We start from the raw sequence: 14,553 nt of genomic DNA, 5'->3' as shown, positions 1-14,553 counted from the left end.
TTGAACCAACAAATGTTAATGACTGTTTGGACATCAGTCTCTTCTTATGTGCTCATCCTCATATGCTATTACTATTATTAGTATGCTAACATCTGCTTATGCTAATTAGTATAGAAACTGGCATTTATGAAGTTGGTTTAACAAAAAAAATTTTGTTTAAATTAACTTGTTTTGTTCTTGTTGAACAGACCAGAACTAATTGCGTGGATTTATATAAGTTTATTAAACAAGATATTTTTATGACCTAGACATTTAAATGTATTAAGTTGGTACAACAAAAGATTATTTGTTTAAATGAACTCATTCTATTCTTGTTGCACAAGCCTGAACTAATTTCGTCGAAAAGTTTTTCTTACTTAAATTAAGTTGATTGAACAAACTATTTTTTTTTAAAAATGCATATTGTTTATGTACATTTAATTGTTTTGGTCATGTCAGCTGATCTTTAATACTACATGTCTTATTTGAACTGTACAAAGACAGATAAGACCGGAAAAGTCGTGTTGACGTATAAAGTCCAAAGTTTGGCCATAAACCAACAGACATTATTAACTTGTTTTCTCAATGAATCTTTACTCTCTTGTCTTTGATTCGGCACAGCAAGAAGTGTGAAATGGCTCAACATGAATACAAAAAACTTAGTGACAAATTCTTCACATACAAAGGAATGGTGTTTCCAATAGATGAAACAAATATTATTACCACAGATTTTATTGACAGCTTGAAGGATTTCCAAATAAGGGACGATGATCTCTTTCTCGTTACCTTTCCAAAATCTGGTAAGTTACTGTAGATGGTGAGATAAAGTTTTAGTATTGTTAGTAAACAAATATTTTAACCTGATCATGCTGATGGAATATACAGAAAAATCAGAGGTATAGAGATAAAGCAATTTTTTGATCAAACATTTACAGTTTCTGTAAGTTGCTTTTTAACGTTTTTAAAAGAAATTCCTACTTTTATTTGCTATGGATAAATTTATATTAAAAAATGACATTTATAATGATTTGTCACCATACTAAATAACAACGTATCTGAACTGTTATCTATGGACTATGCTATCCCTAAAATTCTACTTGTTTTTTATAAGTAATGTCAACTTATCATAAGTCAAAACTTTAAATAGTAGGTTAAATTGCAAAACTGTTGTTTTAACTTCATGCTGCATTTATTACAGTGTATGTACAAAGCACCAATAGACCCCAGTGTATGTTTTCCTGTCCTCTTTCTAAGGTACGGTATGGACCCAACGCATACTTACTTTAATATTTGAGGAAGATTTTCCAGACAAAGCAAATGAAACCACGTACGAGCTGGTGCCCTGGCTGGAGTTTCGGGAAAAAGACAAAGATTACGAGTCTCGTCCGTCTCCAAGACTCTTTGCTTCCCATTTACACGAGCACATGGTGCCTAATGAGTTGCAAGATAAAGGAAAAGTGTGTATACATCAATCAATCAATCAATCAATCAATGAGCTGTTGACATCATTTATGGTTTTTAATGCATCACTTCTTTGCTCTTAGATCATCTACGTTATGAGAAACCCAAAAGATATCATGGTGTCTTATTTTCATTTTGCAAAAAAGATGAAGGTCCTGGAACCTTTAGAGAACTACGATGACCTGCTGGATAAGTTTTTCACAGGATGGAGTAAGAGCCATGAAGATCTTTACTGAATCATTCAATGTTATACAACTTCTCTGAGAAATTTGTTTTTTTCAGCTTTAGAAAATGTGTTTGGTTTGTAGTGGTCGGTGGATGTTGGTTTGATCACATCAGAGGATGGATATCAAATAAAGACAAATACAACATCTTGTTCTTGACTTATGAAGAGATGATCAAGGTGAAAACTCGTTTCTGATCAAGATATTTTAGTATATCTGACCTTTAGTTTTAAGTATATATAAATATTGAATACATTGCTTTTATCTTTTTTCAGGACCTCAGATCTGCCGTTGTAAAAATCTGTACATTTGTGGGGAAGAATCTGTCAGACGCAGCGATTAATAAAGTTGTGGAAAAAGCAACGTTCAACAACATGCAGAAAGACCCCAAAGCCAATTACGAATTCCTGCCAGAGAACGTCACAGAGCATCCAAAAGCACTATTCGTGCGCAAAGGTCAGAGAAAATTAGTAATATGTAGTTAAATTTTTATATGTATCATATGTTTATTTATCTTTATCAGTGGAAAATTGTGCTAATTTTTTTATTTGCTGTGTTACAGGAACAGTTGGGGACTGGAAGAACTCATTAACCGTAGCTCAAAGTGAACGCTTTGACCAGGTTTACCATGACAGAATGAAAGACCTTCATCTTGATTTTAACTGGGACCTACATGGCTGAAATTATGCCATAAAATGTTATAAATCTACAATAAAATGTGATCTAGTACGCATTGTGACCATCATGTGACTGCATGCTTTAGTTATACATCCATATAAAAAATCTGTAAGATAAGAGAATACTATTACAACAAATAACAAAACATTTATTCAATAGCGTTTAGTAAGGTAAACATAACAAATATTATGTATAATATGAAAAACATTGAAATGTACTAAACATCATTTTCAGACTTTTTATGTTTTAGACTTTTATCTTGTAATGTGAAACAAATAAACAAAGGCATACATAACCACCAGTCAGTTTTACTGAATGATTCAATTTAAGATGTATAATTTAAAAGTTTTCTTATTTAATTCACATACCTCTGCTTATATGTTTTATAATAATTTGATATTTAATAATAATAAAAATAGGCCTACTCTAAATCTATGAGATCAAAAATTCATAATGATTAGATTTATTGATTTTTAAGGCATCTAACAAAATTCAACTCTTACTTTGAAAGAAAAGTTAAAAAGGCTTGTTTGCCTTTATGCGGCGACGCTAGAACTGATACCCGAATCACGTCAAAGTACCGATAGAGCAATTCGAAATTAGACTTTACTGTATGACTTCTCAAATTGCTCTCGCGGTACTTTGGCGTCATCCGCATCAAGTTAACGAGACAAATCTATATACATGTCTGGGGACTTTTATTTTGATAGGCGTGTTGTGACGCGCAGCCTCCGTTCCCACAGCTTATCCACGTGTTTACGGAAAGAGCAGTTTACTCGTACATGCGCCTTCAGAGGATCTTGTACATTAAATTCTGTTTTCACTTGATCTTCCCCTGTTGGCATTGCATTTAATCTGTAGTATATCTGTCATGTTACGATAACTGTGCGTTTAAATCGAAATGTTGCCGTCTACATGAAATAAACACGGTAAGAGCTATTCAAATCACTAATACGCAAATATAACATCTAATATTATTCTTATTGTTAGTGAAAACCTATTTTTACCAACCCAAAAATACTATAACGTTAGTGTATTATAGTAATTACTACACGTGGTAAGTGTACTACTATAGTATTCTGTTGATATTTACTATAGTGAATTGACGAAATGTAAAGAGTACTTTTAATATTTACTATCAAAGTTAAAACACTATTGCAACTAGGTTTTTAACCACAGTAAATATGAAAGTGTACTACAGTTTTTACCACAGTTTATCAGTTTACTATGTTAATACTACAGGATACTATAGTATATATATTAACAAAGTATAGTAATTACTTTAGTATGTTATGGTGTTTAACACTTTACTAGGAAATACTAAAGTATGCTACTGTACAGTATTGCTTCATAAGACTAATAATATGCTAATACACTTTTTTATAATTTCTGCAGTTTGTAAAAGCTTCCAGTAACAGACAGACAGAATAAAAGTCTCAGCCCACATCTTTCAGAAACCAAGAAAAATGCCCAAATCAGAAAAGAAACAAACCAAGATGAAAGATCAGAGCTCAGACGATGAAGAAGAGGAGATGGAGAAGAACTTTGCTCTGCTCAGTAAAAAGGGGATGATGCAGATGTCAGCAGATGATGAAGATGAGGAAATGAGAGACGAAGAGGAATTAGCAGAGGACGATGACGCTTCTGAGCAGGGTGCAGGTGATGAAGACGATGCTGTGGAGGACGAAGAGGTCTCAGGAAGTGATGAAGATGAGTTAGACAGTGCTCCTGAAGAAACTTTGAAAGAAGAATCACATTCAAAAGATGATATTAAGAAAGGTAAATACAATTGACAAATTGTATTAAACGGTGCATTCAAGGTATACATTTTATTAGAATTATTTTTATAAATATTTGATGTAATCTCAATTTCAATAAATTGACCCTTATGACTGGATTTGTGGTTCAGGGTCAAATATACAATAAAATTTAAATGTACATATTTCCCATATCCACTTTGCTTCCCCTATTTGTGTGTGTTCAGAATTATCAAGCATGTCGTTCGAGGAAATCATGAAGCTACAGAATAAAGTTGGAACTAAAGTGTACAATAAAATCGCTTACGGGGACACGAAACAGAAGCAGCAGAACACACAGCCCATGAAACGACTTAACAAACACAAGTATGTAAGATTAGGCTTTTGTAACTTTAAAGTTTCTTTTAATGCTCTTCTCACATGCCGGTCGTTTTATTTATCTTTGCTTATTGTTTGTAGGGATGCCTAACGATTAGTCGTGACTAATCGTTTTTGTTTACAAAAATTTCTGTGTATAATAATTATGTATATATATTATTTTAGGATTTTGTATATAATAATTATTTATATCTGGGTCAATGACGTTAATTATTTTGTGTCCGTATGGTTCAATAAAATGTAAAAGGGTTAAAATTTCAAAATAAATTTGCAGATTACATTTTCTTTTTTGAGGACCAAGTCAAAAATTACTTATTTCATTTTGAAAAAAATATTTGGGTAAAATGTCAATGTGGTGTAACTGGTCGGTGTCAATTGGTATAACTAGTGTTTTTTTTTTTAATGAAAATATAAATATATTCATAAAAAATGTGAAATTAAATATAATAATTTAGTGTAATATATATATTTTTACATGCTGTTTAGCTTGTTAGCTGTTTTCAGCATATGTCAGGACAAATATTACAAAAACGCATTTAAATTTACATTTAAAAATAATTAATAAATTACATTTTAAAGAGACACTCCACTTTAAAAAAAAATATGCTCATTTTCCAGCTCCCCTAGAGTTAAACATTTGATTTTTACCGTTTTGGAATCCATTCAGCTGATCTCCAGGTCTGGCGCTACCACTTTTAGCATAGCTTAGCACAATCCATTGGATCTGATTAGACCATTAGCATCACGCTAAAAATAACCAAAGAGTTTTAATATTTTTCCTATTTAAAACTTGACTCTTCTGTAGCTACATCGTCTAGTAAGACTGACGGAAAATTAAAAGTTGTGATTTTCTAGGCCGATATGGCTAGGAACTATACTCTTATTCTGGCGTAATAATCAATGATTTTGCTGCTGTAACATGGCTGCGGCGGGCGTAGTGATGTTGCGCACTGCCCGAAAATAGTCCCCTTGGTTACTTTCAAAAGCAGGGGACTACTTTCAGGCACTGCATAATATCATTGCACATGCTGCAGCCATGTTACGGCAGCAAATTCCTTTTAATTTTCCGTCGGTCTTAGTAAACAATGTAACTACCAAAGAGTCAAGTTTAAATAGAAAAATAGAAGAAGTATTGAAATTCTTTGGTTATTTTTTGGCGCGATGCTAATGGTCTAATCGGATTAAATGAATTGTGCTAAGCTGTGCTGGAAGTGGTGCCGCCAGACCCGGAGAACAGCTGAATGGATTCCAAAACGGTAAAACTCAGATATTTAACTCTAGGGAAGCTGGAAAATTAGCATATTTAAAAAAAAAAGTGGAGTGTCCCTTTAAAATTTTTTTTTTTTTTTGATAACGCTTACATGCCATCAAGGTTTTCTCATCCTTTGGGGCAATTGGCGGTTACACCATTTGACATTTTCAGTTCCATTCAGTTTTAACATAAATACACTATGTGCATTAAAACAAACCTGATGCGTGCTTTTAAAACAAGTTTTTTAAATATTTTTTAATATCTCATCTTGCCAAACCGTTTTTGTCACTAAATATAAATTATATATAAATATAAACATGTATATACACTCGCAAATATTTTTTAAATATATACATGCATATGTGTATTTATACATAATTATTATACTCCGTACAAACACTTTTTTAATTTACTAAAACTTGTATTCTTCACACGATTAATCCCTATCCCTGTTTTGTCTAACAGTATTTGTTTTGTTTCAGACCTCAGGAGATTTCTTCAAAAAAACGTGCACCTTTCCTCAGAAAAGTGGTACCTGTCAAAAAAAATGTACGTTTGAGGGGAATGTGTTTTAATGTCGGCATTTACATTTGTGTAGAACACTTTATTTGAACACTACATACAAAGTGGTTGTTAATATTAAATCTACAAGACATTAAAATTAATTTAAAAACGTTTATTTTGTAAACAATTTAGATTGCAAGAGATCCCAGATTTGATGACCTCTCAGGAGAATACAAGCCTGAAGTTTTTAACCAGACGTACAAATTCATCAATGACCTCCGAGAGAAAGAAACACAGGTTTGCAAAAAGCCAGTTTATTAAAGCGCTCATGGATTGCTTTGTTTTGTTATTTGCATTTTATGCTCACTCCTGTTTCCTTTAGATGGTGAGGAAAAAGCTCAAAAAAACAAAATCCGATGAAAAAAAGCAAGAACTGAAAGCCTTACTTAAGAGAATGGTACGTATAAAATACGAGGATAAAATATTTTTACATTTATTATAACTTATATGTCCTTTTTTCGTTTCATGCATTCCAGTATCATTTATATTTGCTTTGTATCTTTCTGCTGTGTTTTCCTTATTTAAGTCCACTTTATCTTACTCACTGACAGGATTTGTTTATACATCAAGCATAGTGTAGCCAATTATATATTTGTTAAACATAAAATAAATAAATTGACATGGGTATAGGTTGGTAGTATCATATTTGAGCATCATAAAGTTTGAAAACCCTTGATTTAAACCACCCATGTCATTTCAAAACTATATGACTTCCTCCATTTTATTGCATGAATCACAAATAGAGATATAGTTCTAGCTCTTTGCGATCCATGTATGAAAGAAAATCCTATGGGGTTGAAAGGTCATGAAGGAGAGTAAACCATAACAAGATTTTTGTTTTCCACTGAAGTATCACTTGAATAAAAATGGCTTTAAACGGTCCTAGCTTACAGAAAACTATATAAACCATCTTTACAACTGTGAAAAGCCTTTACATCTTTCTTTATGATGTCTTATTCACCGTTTTTTTTTCTGTGTGTTTAACAGGAGAACCAGCAGAGAGCTCGACAAAGACAAGAACAGGACCGAGAGAAAGAGCTTCAATTCAAGAGGAAACAAAGAGAATTGGTTGGCCAAGGACACAAACCTTTCTACCTGAAGAAATGTATGTCCATACATTTTTATACCTTCAGTGTATTCGTAGTATTAATATTATTTTCTTACACTCTGGGGCTATTGTGGGGATTTCTGCCTGGATTTGGCCTACCCAAAGTCAAAAGCTTCCCATTCTCACATGCAGAGGTTTACATACAAAAGTTTGGTATCATTTTACAGGAAACTCTTTGAAATTACATTAAACACTGTTGAAAAAGTGCTAAACATGGTTGTATGTGTTGTCAGTCCTCTAATAAACAAAAAAATAAATAGGCGCTTTTTGATGTTTTTTTAAGTCTGTATTTAAAAGTGTATAACTCTGGCCCTGAGTGGTCACAAAACCCGCAGACAGTTTTGTTTGATTCCAGCTTTTGTCAGCTTACAGAGGAAAAAGGATTTTTTTTCTCTATCATAATTTATGCAAAAGTTATTTTACTCCAACTGATGGGAGGAATAATACCCTTTTTGTAAACAATTTCCGCCTAAATTATTTGAAGTGTCCCCATAACCACATACAGTGGAATAAATGCAATATCTTTATAGCATTTTACAGAAAACTCTTTGAAGTTACATAAAAAGCTGCTGTTTGTGCCAAATATTGTTATTTATGTTTTTCATATGATGAAACACCACATTTTCTTTTTTTATGTTGTAAACACTGTTTTTAAAAGTGGATAGCTCTGGTTCTGTGTGCTCTAGCAGACTGCAGACAGTTCTGGTTGTTACCAGCAGCAGACAGTAAACACCCAAAGCATGTCGAATTCAAAAGTTATTCTTATTTTACTAAACTAAAGGGTGTGAAAATAAATTTTTCATGACTTTTCATGCACACAACCAAAGAAAATGCTATGAATGGACTCATTGTTTAGAGTAGGACCTAAGATAAAAGATGGTGTAGCATTTGTGGGTGATTCTCACGAAAACTTGGTTTTAAAAATGTCAAGCATGAAAATGTAAAAATTGCTTAAATTTACTTTTTTTCCCACCAGACATTGAAAAACAAAGTCTGGAGTAAATGGGAACATTAATTTAAAAACTTTTACTTATCATTTAACACTTTGTAACATAATTTAAAAAATTAGTCCTAAAAAAATCTCATTACCGCAACAGTCAGAAAACATCAACACTGACATATTTTCAAAATGACATGACAAACCGGAAAGAACATAATTTGGAGATTCTGCACATGCATTTAAAATCAAAGTATTATGCTTCTATTAATTAAATTAACATTTAATAAGCATCTGTTGCGGTAATGATAATCAAAATGTCGTGTAAGCATTCTGACAAGACAATATTTCAAATTAACTGTAAAAAAAATTATCTTACCTGGTAGCCATCTTGAAGTAACTGGTCCATGTGCTTGGTCAGTCAAAATCAAACTTTATTAAAATTCTGTATGTGTGCTTAAAGCTCACGTAACACACGCTGTTTCTGCATTTCTGAAATTAATCTGGAGTACCTATAGAGTAGTATGACATCCTTTATATCTCTGAAGAGTCTTTAGTTTAATCAGATTTATAAAAGAAAGATTAGCTTTACAGAATCTTTCCGATAACGTACGAAAAAATGAAGAAGGAGGAGTTATAACACGGGAGGAGCGAGTACGAGTCATGCAACACTATATAACACTGTTTTAACTTATGATTCACTACATGTTCGTGTCATTTATATAATATACACGCGCCTATTTCCAACATAAGACAGAAGTCTTACTTACCACGTGTAACCCGTCATGACCCGGTTCTGAAAATCCACCGCATCAAACACACACGCAAAACTCCGCTGCTAATCCGGATAATAAACTATATCCATTGTTTCCATAAGGCTGGATGTCTTCTCCTTACATCCAAAAACACACTTCTTGTTGTGCCATTGTTGACTTTTGAAATTAAACAAAGCTGAGTGGCGTGATAAGCTGTTAGCAAGCTCTAGCGTCTCCCGCTGACTGACGGCTGGGCGGGGTTTTCCGGGGGGAAGTTTTCCGGCGGAAGCCCATATAAAGAAGTGATACGTATCGAAAACCCCTGAAACGTCAGTTAGAACCGTAATCGAAAAAAATTAGCCGAAACTTGTACGAACCCTGGCGAAGTGCATTCGGCACAGAAATACTCTGAAACACGCCCAACTGCATTTTTGACACTTTGCCTACGTTTAGCATGAGGAAACAACTCTATAACTGTGTTAATAAGTCAGAATGCTTGAAATACCATTAAACCCCCCCCCCCCCCTTTAAACTGTTTTCATAAAGTGTTGCGGAGGATGAGAACATCAGGCATGGACACATCATTTTCCTATTTTTTCTTCATTGTTATTATACATGAATATTCAGTAAATATTTTTTCTGTCATCTAAAGTAGTCTAGCAAAATATCCATTTATTTTTTTTTCTTAATATTTTTGTGTTAATTCGATTAAATTACAACATAACGCATGTTCAAACACAGCCGGACACGTTGCGGTAATGAGAATTTCAGCAGAAAATAAGATAAAATTTCCAATTGTAAATTCTTATGTTGAAATCACACATTGTGCAAGGTAGAACACAGTATTTTGTTAATTCTGATGCTTTTTAATGTTACTATATTACACATTTTAAAGCTAAAATCATTAGTGCCGTGGTGTTTCAATGGTTTCGTGAGAATCACCCTTGTAGCTATCTGTGCTATCTGAGGCAGTTCACACTCAAGTTTCACATACGTTTACAAAAGACCATTTTTTACCTCATTATTCATTTGACAATTGTTGGATATGTGATGATAATAGAACAAAAATAACGAATGATAGTGTGAGCTTTCATTTGATATAAGACTTGCCCATGTTTGTCATACTTGAAAAAAAAATATTATATGTGACTATTAAATTATATAAAAAATATGGTGATAGTGTAAATTAAGTGTAAATAACTTTCTTACAGTAACATATATCTCAAAGTGTTGCATATAGAGATTCTAAGCTTTCAAACAGTATCTCATATGTGGTACTCAGAGGTGTAAAGAGTAGCTGAAAGCCATACTTGAGTAAAAGTACAAATTCCCTACTGTAAAAATTACTCCACTACAAGTTACAAGTTACCAATTTCAATACGACTTGAGTAAAAGTATTAAAGTAACCCAATTTAAAAGTACTCAAGTATTTTTACTCGTACTGAATGTTGGCTCAAAGATGCACTAGTCATCAACACAAAGAGACATTGTAGATCTGGGCAGTGAAAACTAAGAAAGTTTATTTATGAGGTTTTATTTCCTAATATAGAAAAGAAATCCTCAAAATTTTGACCTGGCAGAACAAACACAGATTAAACATAGTCATAGTCTTTTGACAAAAATTGAATTAAGTTTTAGTCATATTTTTGTCATCTGAATTGATTTAGTTTTAGTCTAATTTTATTCAACTAAATGCCATGAGATTTTAGTCTAGAAATCTACATTCAATTTAATTTAAACCCATTTAATTTTAGTCTAGTGTCATTGTGTACTTGAATGTGCCATGCTGAAAAATATATAGCCTAACTTTGTGATATATGGTAACACTTAACAATAAGGTTCATTAGTTAACATTAGTTAGCTACATTACTCAACATGAACTAATAATGAACTGCACTTATACATCATTTATTCATCTTTGTTAATGTTAATTTCAACAATTACTAATTCTTTATTAAAATCTTGTTAACATTACCAAATATTCTTATATAGGCCTATCCTAAAAAATATATAATTTTAATATTTAAAAAATTCCTGTAAACTAAAATTACACTAACAGAAATATGATAATGCATATTAAAAACGTGAAGTTGTTCATTTGAAAGATTAATTGTAAACACATGTAGTACGTAACACCACTATCTCACATAAAGTGCACTAGATTTCTTCCGTCATGCATCCCTCTTTACAGTAAATACATTACATCATACTTGATTAAATGTGAGGACAGTGAAATTGTACACTTACTATCAATCGTATAATGTACTTAAGTTACTCGGGCAATCAGTACAGGACCTCGCTGGTTTATTTTGGCTTATATAGTAAGTTATATCAAGTTATGTAACCAGCTCAGGTTAGCTGATACAGTAGCGTCAGAGTATATAAACATTTGTGCTTGCCTTTGAGTTGCGGGATGACCCTCCTGCGATCGCGCATCACTTTTGTTTTGATTGTAGCATCACATGTTTAACAAAGGGTCCCTTGACAGAAGCAAATGTGATATGCATCCATATGTTTGCTCTTTATCTCTTCTCTCAGACCAGACGCGAACTTTTCTCTACAGTTTATGACATACGCAGCACGCAGATGTCCCACTACGGTGGCTCAACGCAAGCCATTCAGTGTTTGACATCAAAATACCGCGAGACCAGACTTCTCCATATGCATTTGATTCGGTCTCGCAGTACTTTGATTTCATACGTTTGCTCTGCGCAACGCCAAATGAAGTCACTCAGTTGTGTGTGTGCGTGTAACCTCGCGACCACAGATTCTATCCATCATCACCCTCTGACACTTTCGTCTCGTTTTTATTTGACGAATAAACAATGTAGCGAGTAACGTTAAGTGTCATTTCAAATGTAGTGGAGTAAAGAAAGAGTACAAATACCCAGTCAAAAATGTAATTGAGTAGAGAGTAAAAGTTGCCTATATTTTTGATACTCAGTACAAGTACAAAGAAGCCCAAAAAATACTTAAGTACAGTAACGAAGTACATTTACTCGAGTACTTTACACCTCTGGTGGTACTGGGTCCATAACAGACCATTAAAAATTAAAGGAATACTTTATATTAAGTCAAAGAGTTAAATCGGTTATTTCCTAGTTCTGTGCATTTCTGAATGCATTTTAGTTTACGGAAACTAACTAATTTTATATTTCAATATTTTATAGCCGACAAGAAGAAGTTGGAATTGGCGGACAAATACAGCGAACTGAAGAAGAGCGGAAAACTTGAGAACTTCCTGAGTAAGAAGAGAAAACGTAACGCCACCAAAGACCGCAGGAAGCTGCCCTATCAGCACAAGGCGAGATGAATACGGACCAATCGCGGCTCATCTCTCATCTGCCACACTTTTGGGTCGATTATTCGTCTCTGTGCGACACAACAAAGAAGAATCTATTGGAAATAAGACGTTTTTGCAAAAACGTGACATGATGCGTGTGTGACGTTTTTTTTTTTATTTCATACCCACATGCACATAACCAGTTAAAGATGCAATTTGCTAACAAGTCTGATGTTTCGTGTTTTTTTTATTATTATTAAAACTGATGTCATATTTCAGAAATGCAATGCTTGCTTCACTTTTCATACATTGCCACTAGATGGAGCTGTGATTCTTGGAAAAAAACTTGCATAAATCCTCTGCAAACCTTTGGAATTTAAACCATTAGAGTTTAATATGAAGAAATATTAAATATCTGAATTGCCACTAATCCGTTTTGCGACCTCAAGGCCACTAGACATAAAAAATCCAATTTCAGACAAAGATATTTCCGCAGTCTTTATCCTTTCAAAACCCAGAAATACTTCCTTTCCGTCGAACTCATCATGACCCAGTTAAACACAGCCTGTTTGCGGCTGAGCTTGTTTTTTTTATAAATCCAAGGTTTGCCTTGATGCTGTCAATGTTCAACAGCTTTATAGATACAAACAGTTTTCATACAGTAGTTATTTCTTGTGTCTCTGGATTAAAGCCACCACAGCTTGGGTCTCCTAAACCTTGCAAGCACTTCTTGGTAAATCAAGACAGACAAACATAAAAGTGCCCATTAATCATTTAATTACTCTCTTGTGTAAAGGATGAGACCGGCTATGCTACATCTTCTGAACTCGCTGTTCCCTATACCATCAGTCTCCTAAATGCTTCCTGCAAATTTAGAGAAAGGCTTTTCACTCCAGCTAAGATTTGTACACGTAGCATGTTTGCGACTATTCCCGCTGAATACAGAGCGATGGATTAGTAGTCTTCCTTAACCTGAGGTTTTTTGTCAGAATGGTTTCTTTGTAGTTAATCCTTCTCTTTGGGTCATTCAGGGCTTGCAGAAATCTTGTCTCCAGAATCTGAAGCAAACAATACTGTGTCTTTTATCTCCAATGCGTCTTGTTAATACCCATGGATTTACAGTGATAATGACAAAGATTTAGACATTTTGACTAAAAAGACAATTAAAGCGTTTGTCACGATGCTCAGTGGACCACCCAAAGGGTTGGTGCGATTATTGGTAATTAAATGAGAAACCATTAGGACATAAATAATTGTACTGCCATTAAACGGGACATATCATGAACTGAATTGGATCAGACTATTTCTATGTTTAAGTGCTATAATTGGGTCCCCTGTGCTTCTATCAACCTAGAAAACAACAACACAGTATCTTAGTTTTGGTAAACCATTCTCTGCAAGCATGTGAAAAATTAAGGTCATTGAAATTTGACCCCCCCCCCCTTGTGATGTCAGAAGGGTATAATACCGCCTCACACCCAAAAACAGCACATTTTTGCTCAAAGCTACAAAGTGGCAGTTTTAACATGTTATAATAAATTATCTATATTTTGAGCTAAAACTTCACATACGGACACCAACGATTTATTTGCCATCTTAAAAAAGTCTTGTGATTTGTCCCCTTTAACAAAGATTAATAAATGCTAAAAAAAAAAAACTATATTGCACATACACCAATGGATCCGCAGCCGATATGTATCGGACGATTTTTAAAGATTTTGAAACCTCGGCATTTCGGTAATAGCATGAGAAAGGCTGATACCGATTGTTTATTAATTAAAGGAACAGTAGCCTATGTAAGAAATTTATATCAATTAATTATAAAATATAAAATTGCTGATATGTCACTAGACATTAAGAAATCATTTTCATTTCAAATACTTATATCACTGACAACAGTGGTCTGGTCAGGATATTGTCATTTAAAAAGTGGAGTTGCAGCCCTCAACTGATGTTTATGTTGTCATTTTGTGTATTGACCACCAGTTGTATGATTGCAGTACCAGTTTTAGCCACAAGTTGTGTGATTGCAGAACCAGTTTTGGCCACAATCCTACATACTGTTGCTTTAACTGCGTAAACGCAATAAGTTGCATGTCTGTTGCATAATCCAGCATTTTAAAAAAAACTAAGTATCAAAATAATTAAATACTTCCCAAAATAAAATCTGTACAAAT

General features: G+C 33.5%; 2 protein-coding genes across 2 annotated transcripts; both read left to right on the top strand.

Moving 5' to 3' along the window:
- The first annotated feature begins 466 nt into the window (after positions 1 to 466).
- On the top strand, positions 467 to 3,765 carry LOC129453874 (amine sulfotransferase). The gene is made up of 7 exons (XM_055218263.2): positions 467 to 779; positions 1,234 to 1,436; positions 1,524 to 1,650; positions 1,749 to 1,843; positions 1,940 to 2,120; positions 2,227 to 3,271; positions 3,738 to 3,765. Exons 1-6 carry the CDS (start codon positions 614 to 616, stop codon positions 2,343 to 2,345), a joined length of 891 nt encoding a protein of 296 aa, XP_055074238.2. The 5' UTR covers positions 467 to 613; the 3' UTR covers positions 2,346 to 3,271; positions 3,738 to 3,765.
- A 42-nt stretch (positions 3,766 to 3,807) lies between these two features.
- rrp36 (ribosomal RNA processing 36) lies at positions 3,808 to 12,658 on the top strand. The gene is made up of 7 exons (XM_055218253.2): positions 3,808 to 4,121; positions 4,327 to 4,465; positions 6,212 to 6,278; positions 6,426 to 6,530; positions 6,616 to 6,690; positions 7,281 to 7,398; positions 12,264 to 12,658. The coding sequence occupies exons 1-7, from the start codon at positions 3,809 to 3,811 to the stop codon at positions 12,404 to 12,406; spliced, it is 960 nt and encodes a 319-aa protein (XP_055074228.2). The 5' UTR covers position 3,808; the 3' UTR covers positions 12,407 to 12,658.
- The last annotated feature ends 1,895 nt before the right edge of the window (positions 12,659 to 14,553 follow it).

The sequence above is a fragment of the Misgurnus anguillicaudatus genome, chromosome 23, assembly GCF_027580225.2.
Source record: "Misgurnus anguillicaudatus chromosome 23, ASM2758022v2, whole genome shotgun sequence".
Classification (NCBI taxonomy): domain Eukaryota; kingdom Metazoa; phylum Chordata; class Actinopteri; order Cypriniformes; family Cobitidae; genus Misgurnus; species Misgurnus anguillicaudatus.
Note: the sequence above shows the minus strand (reverse complement) of the source record. Positions and strands in the feature narration are given on the sequence as shown.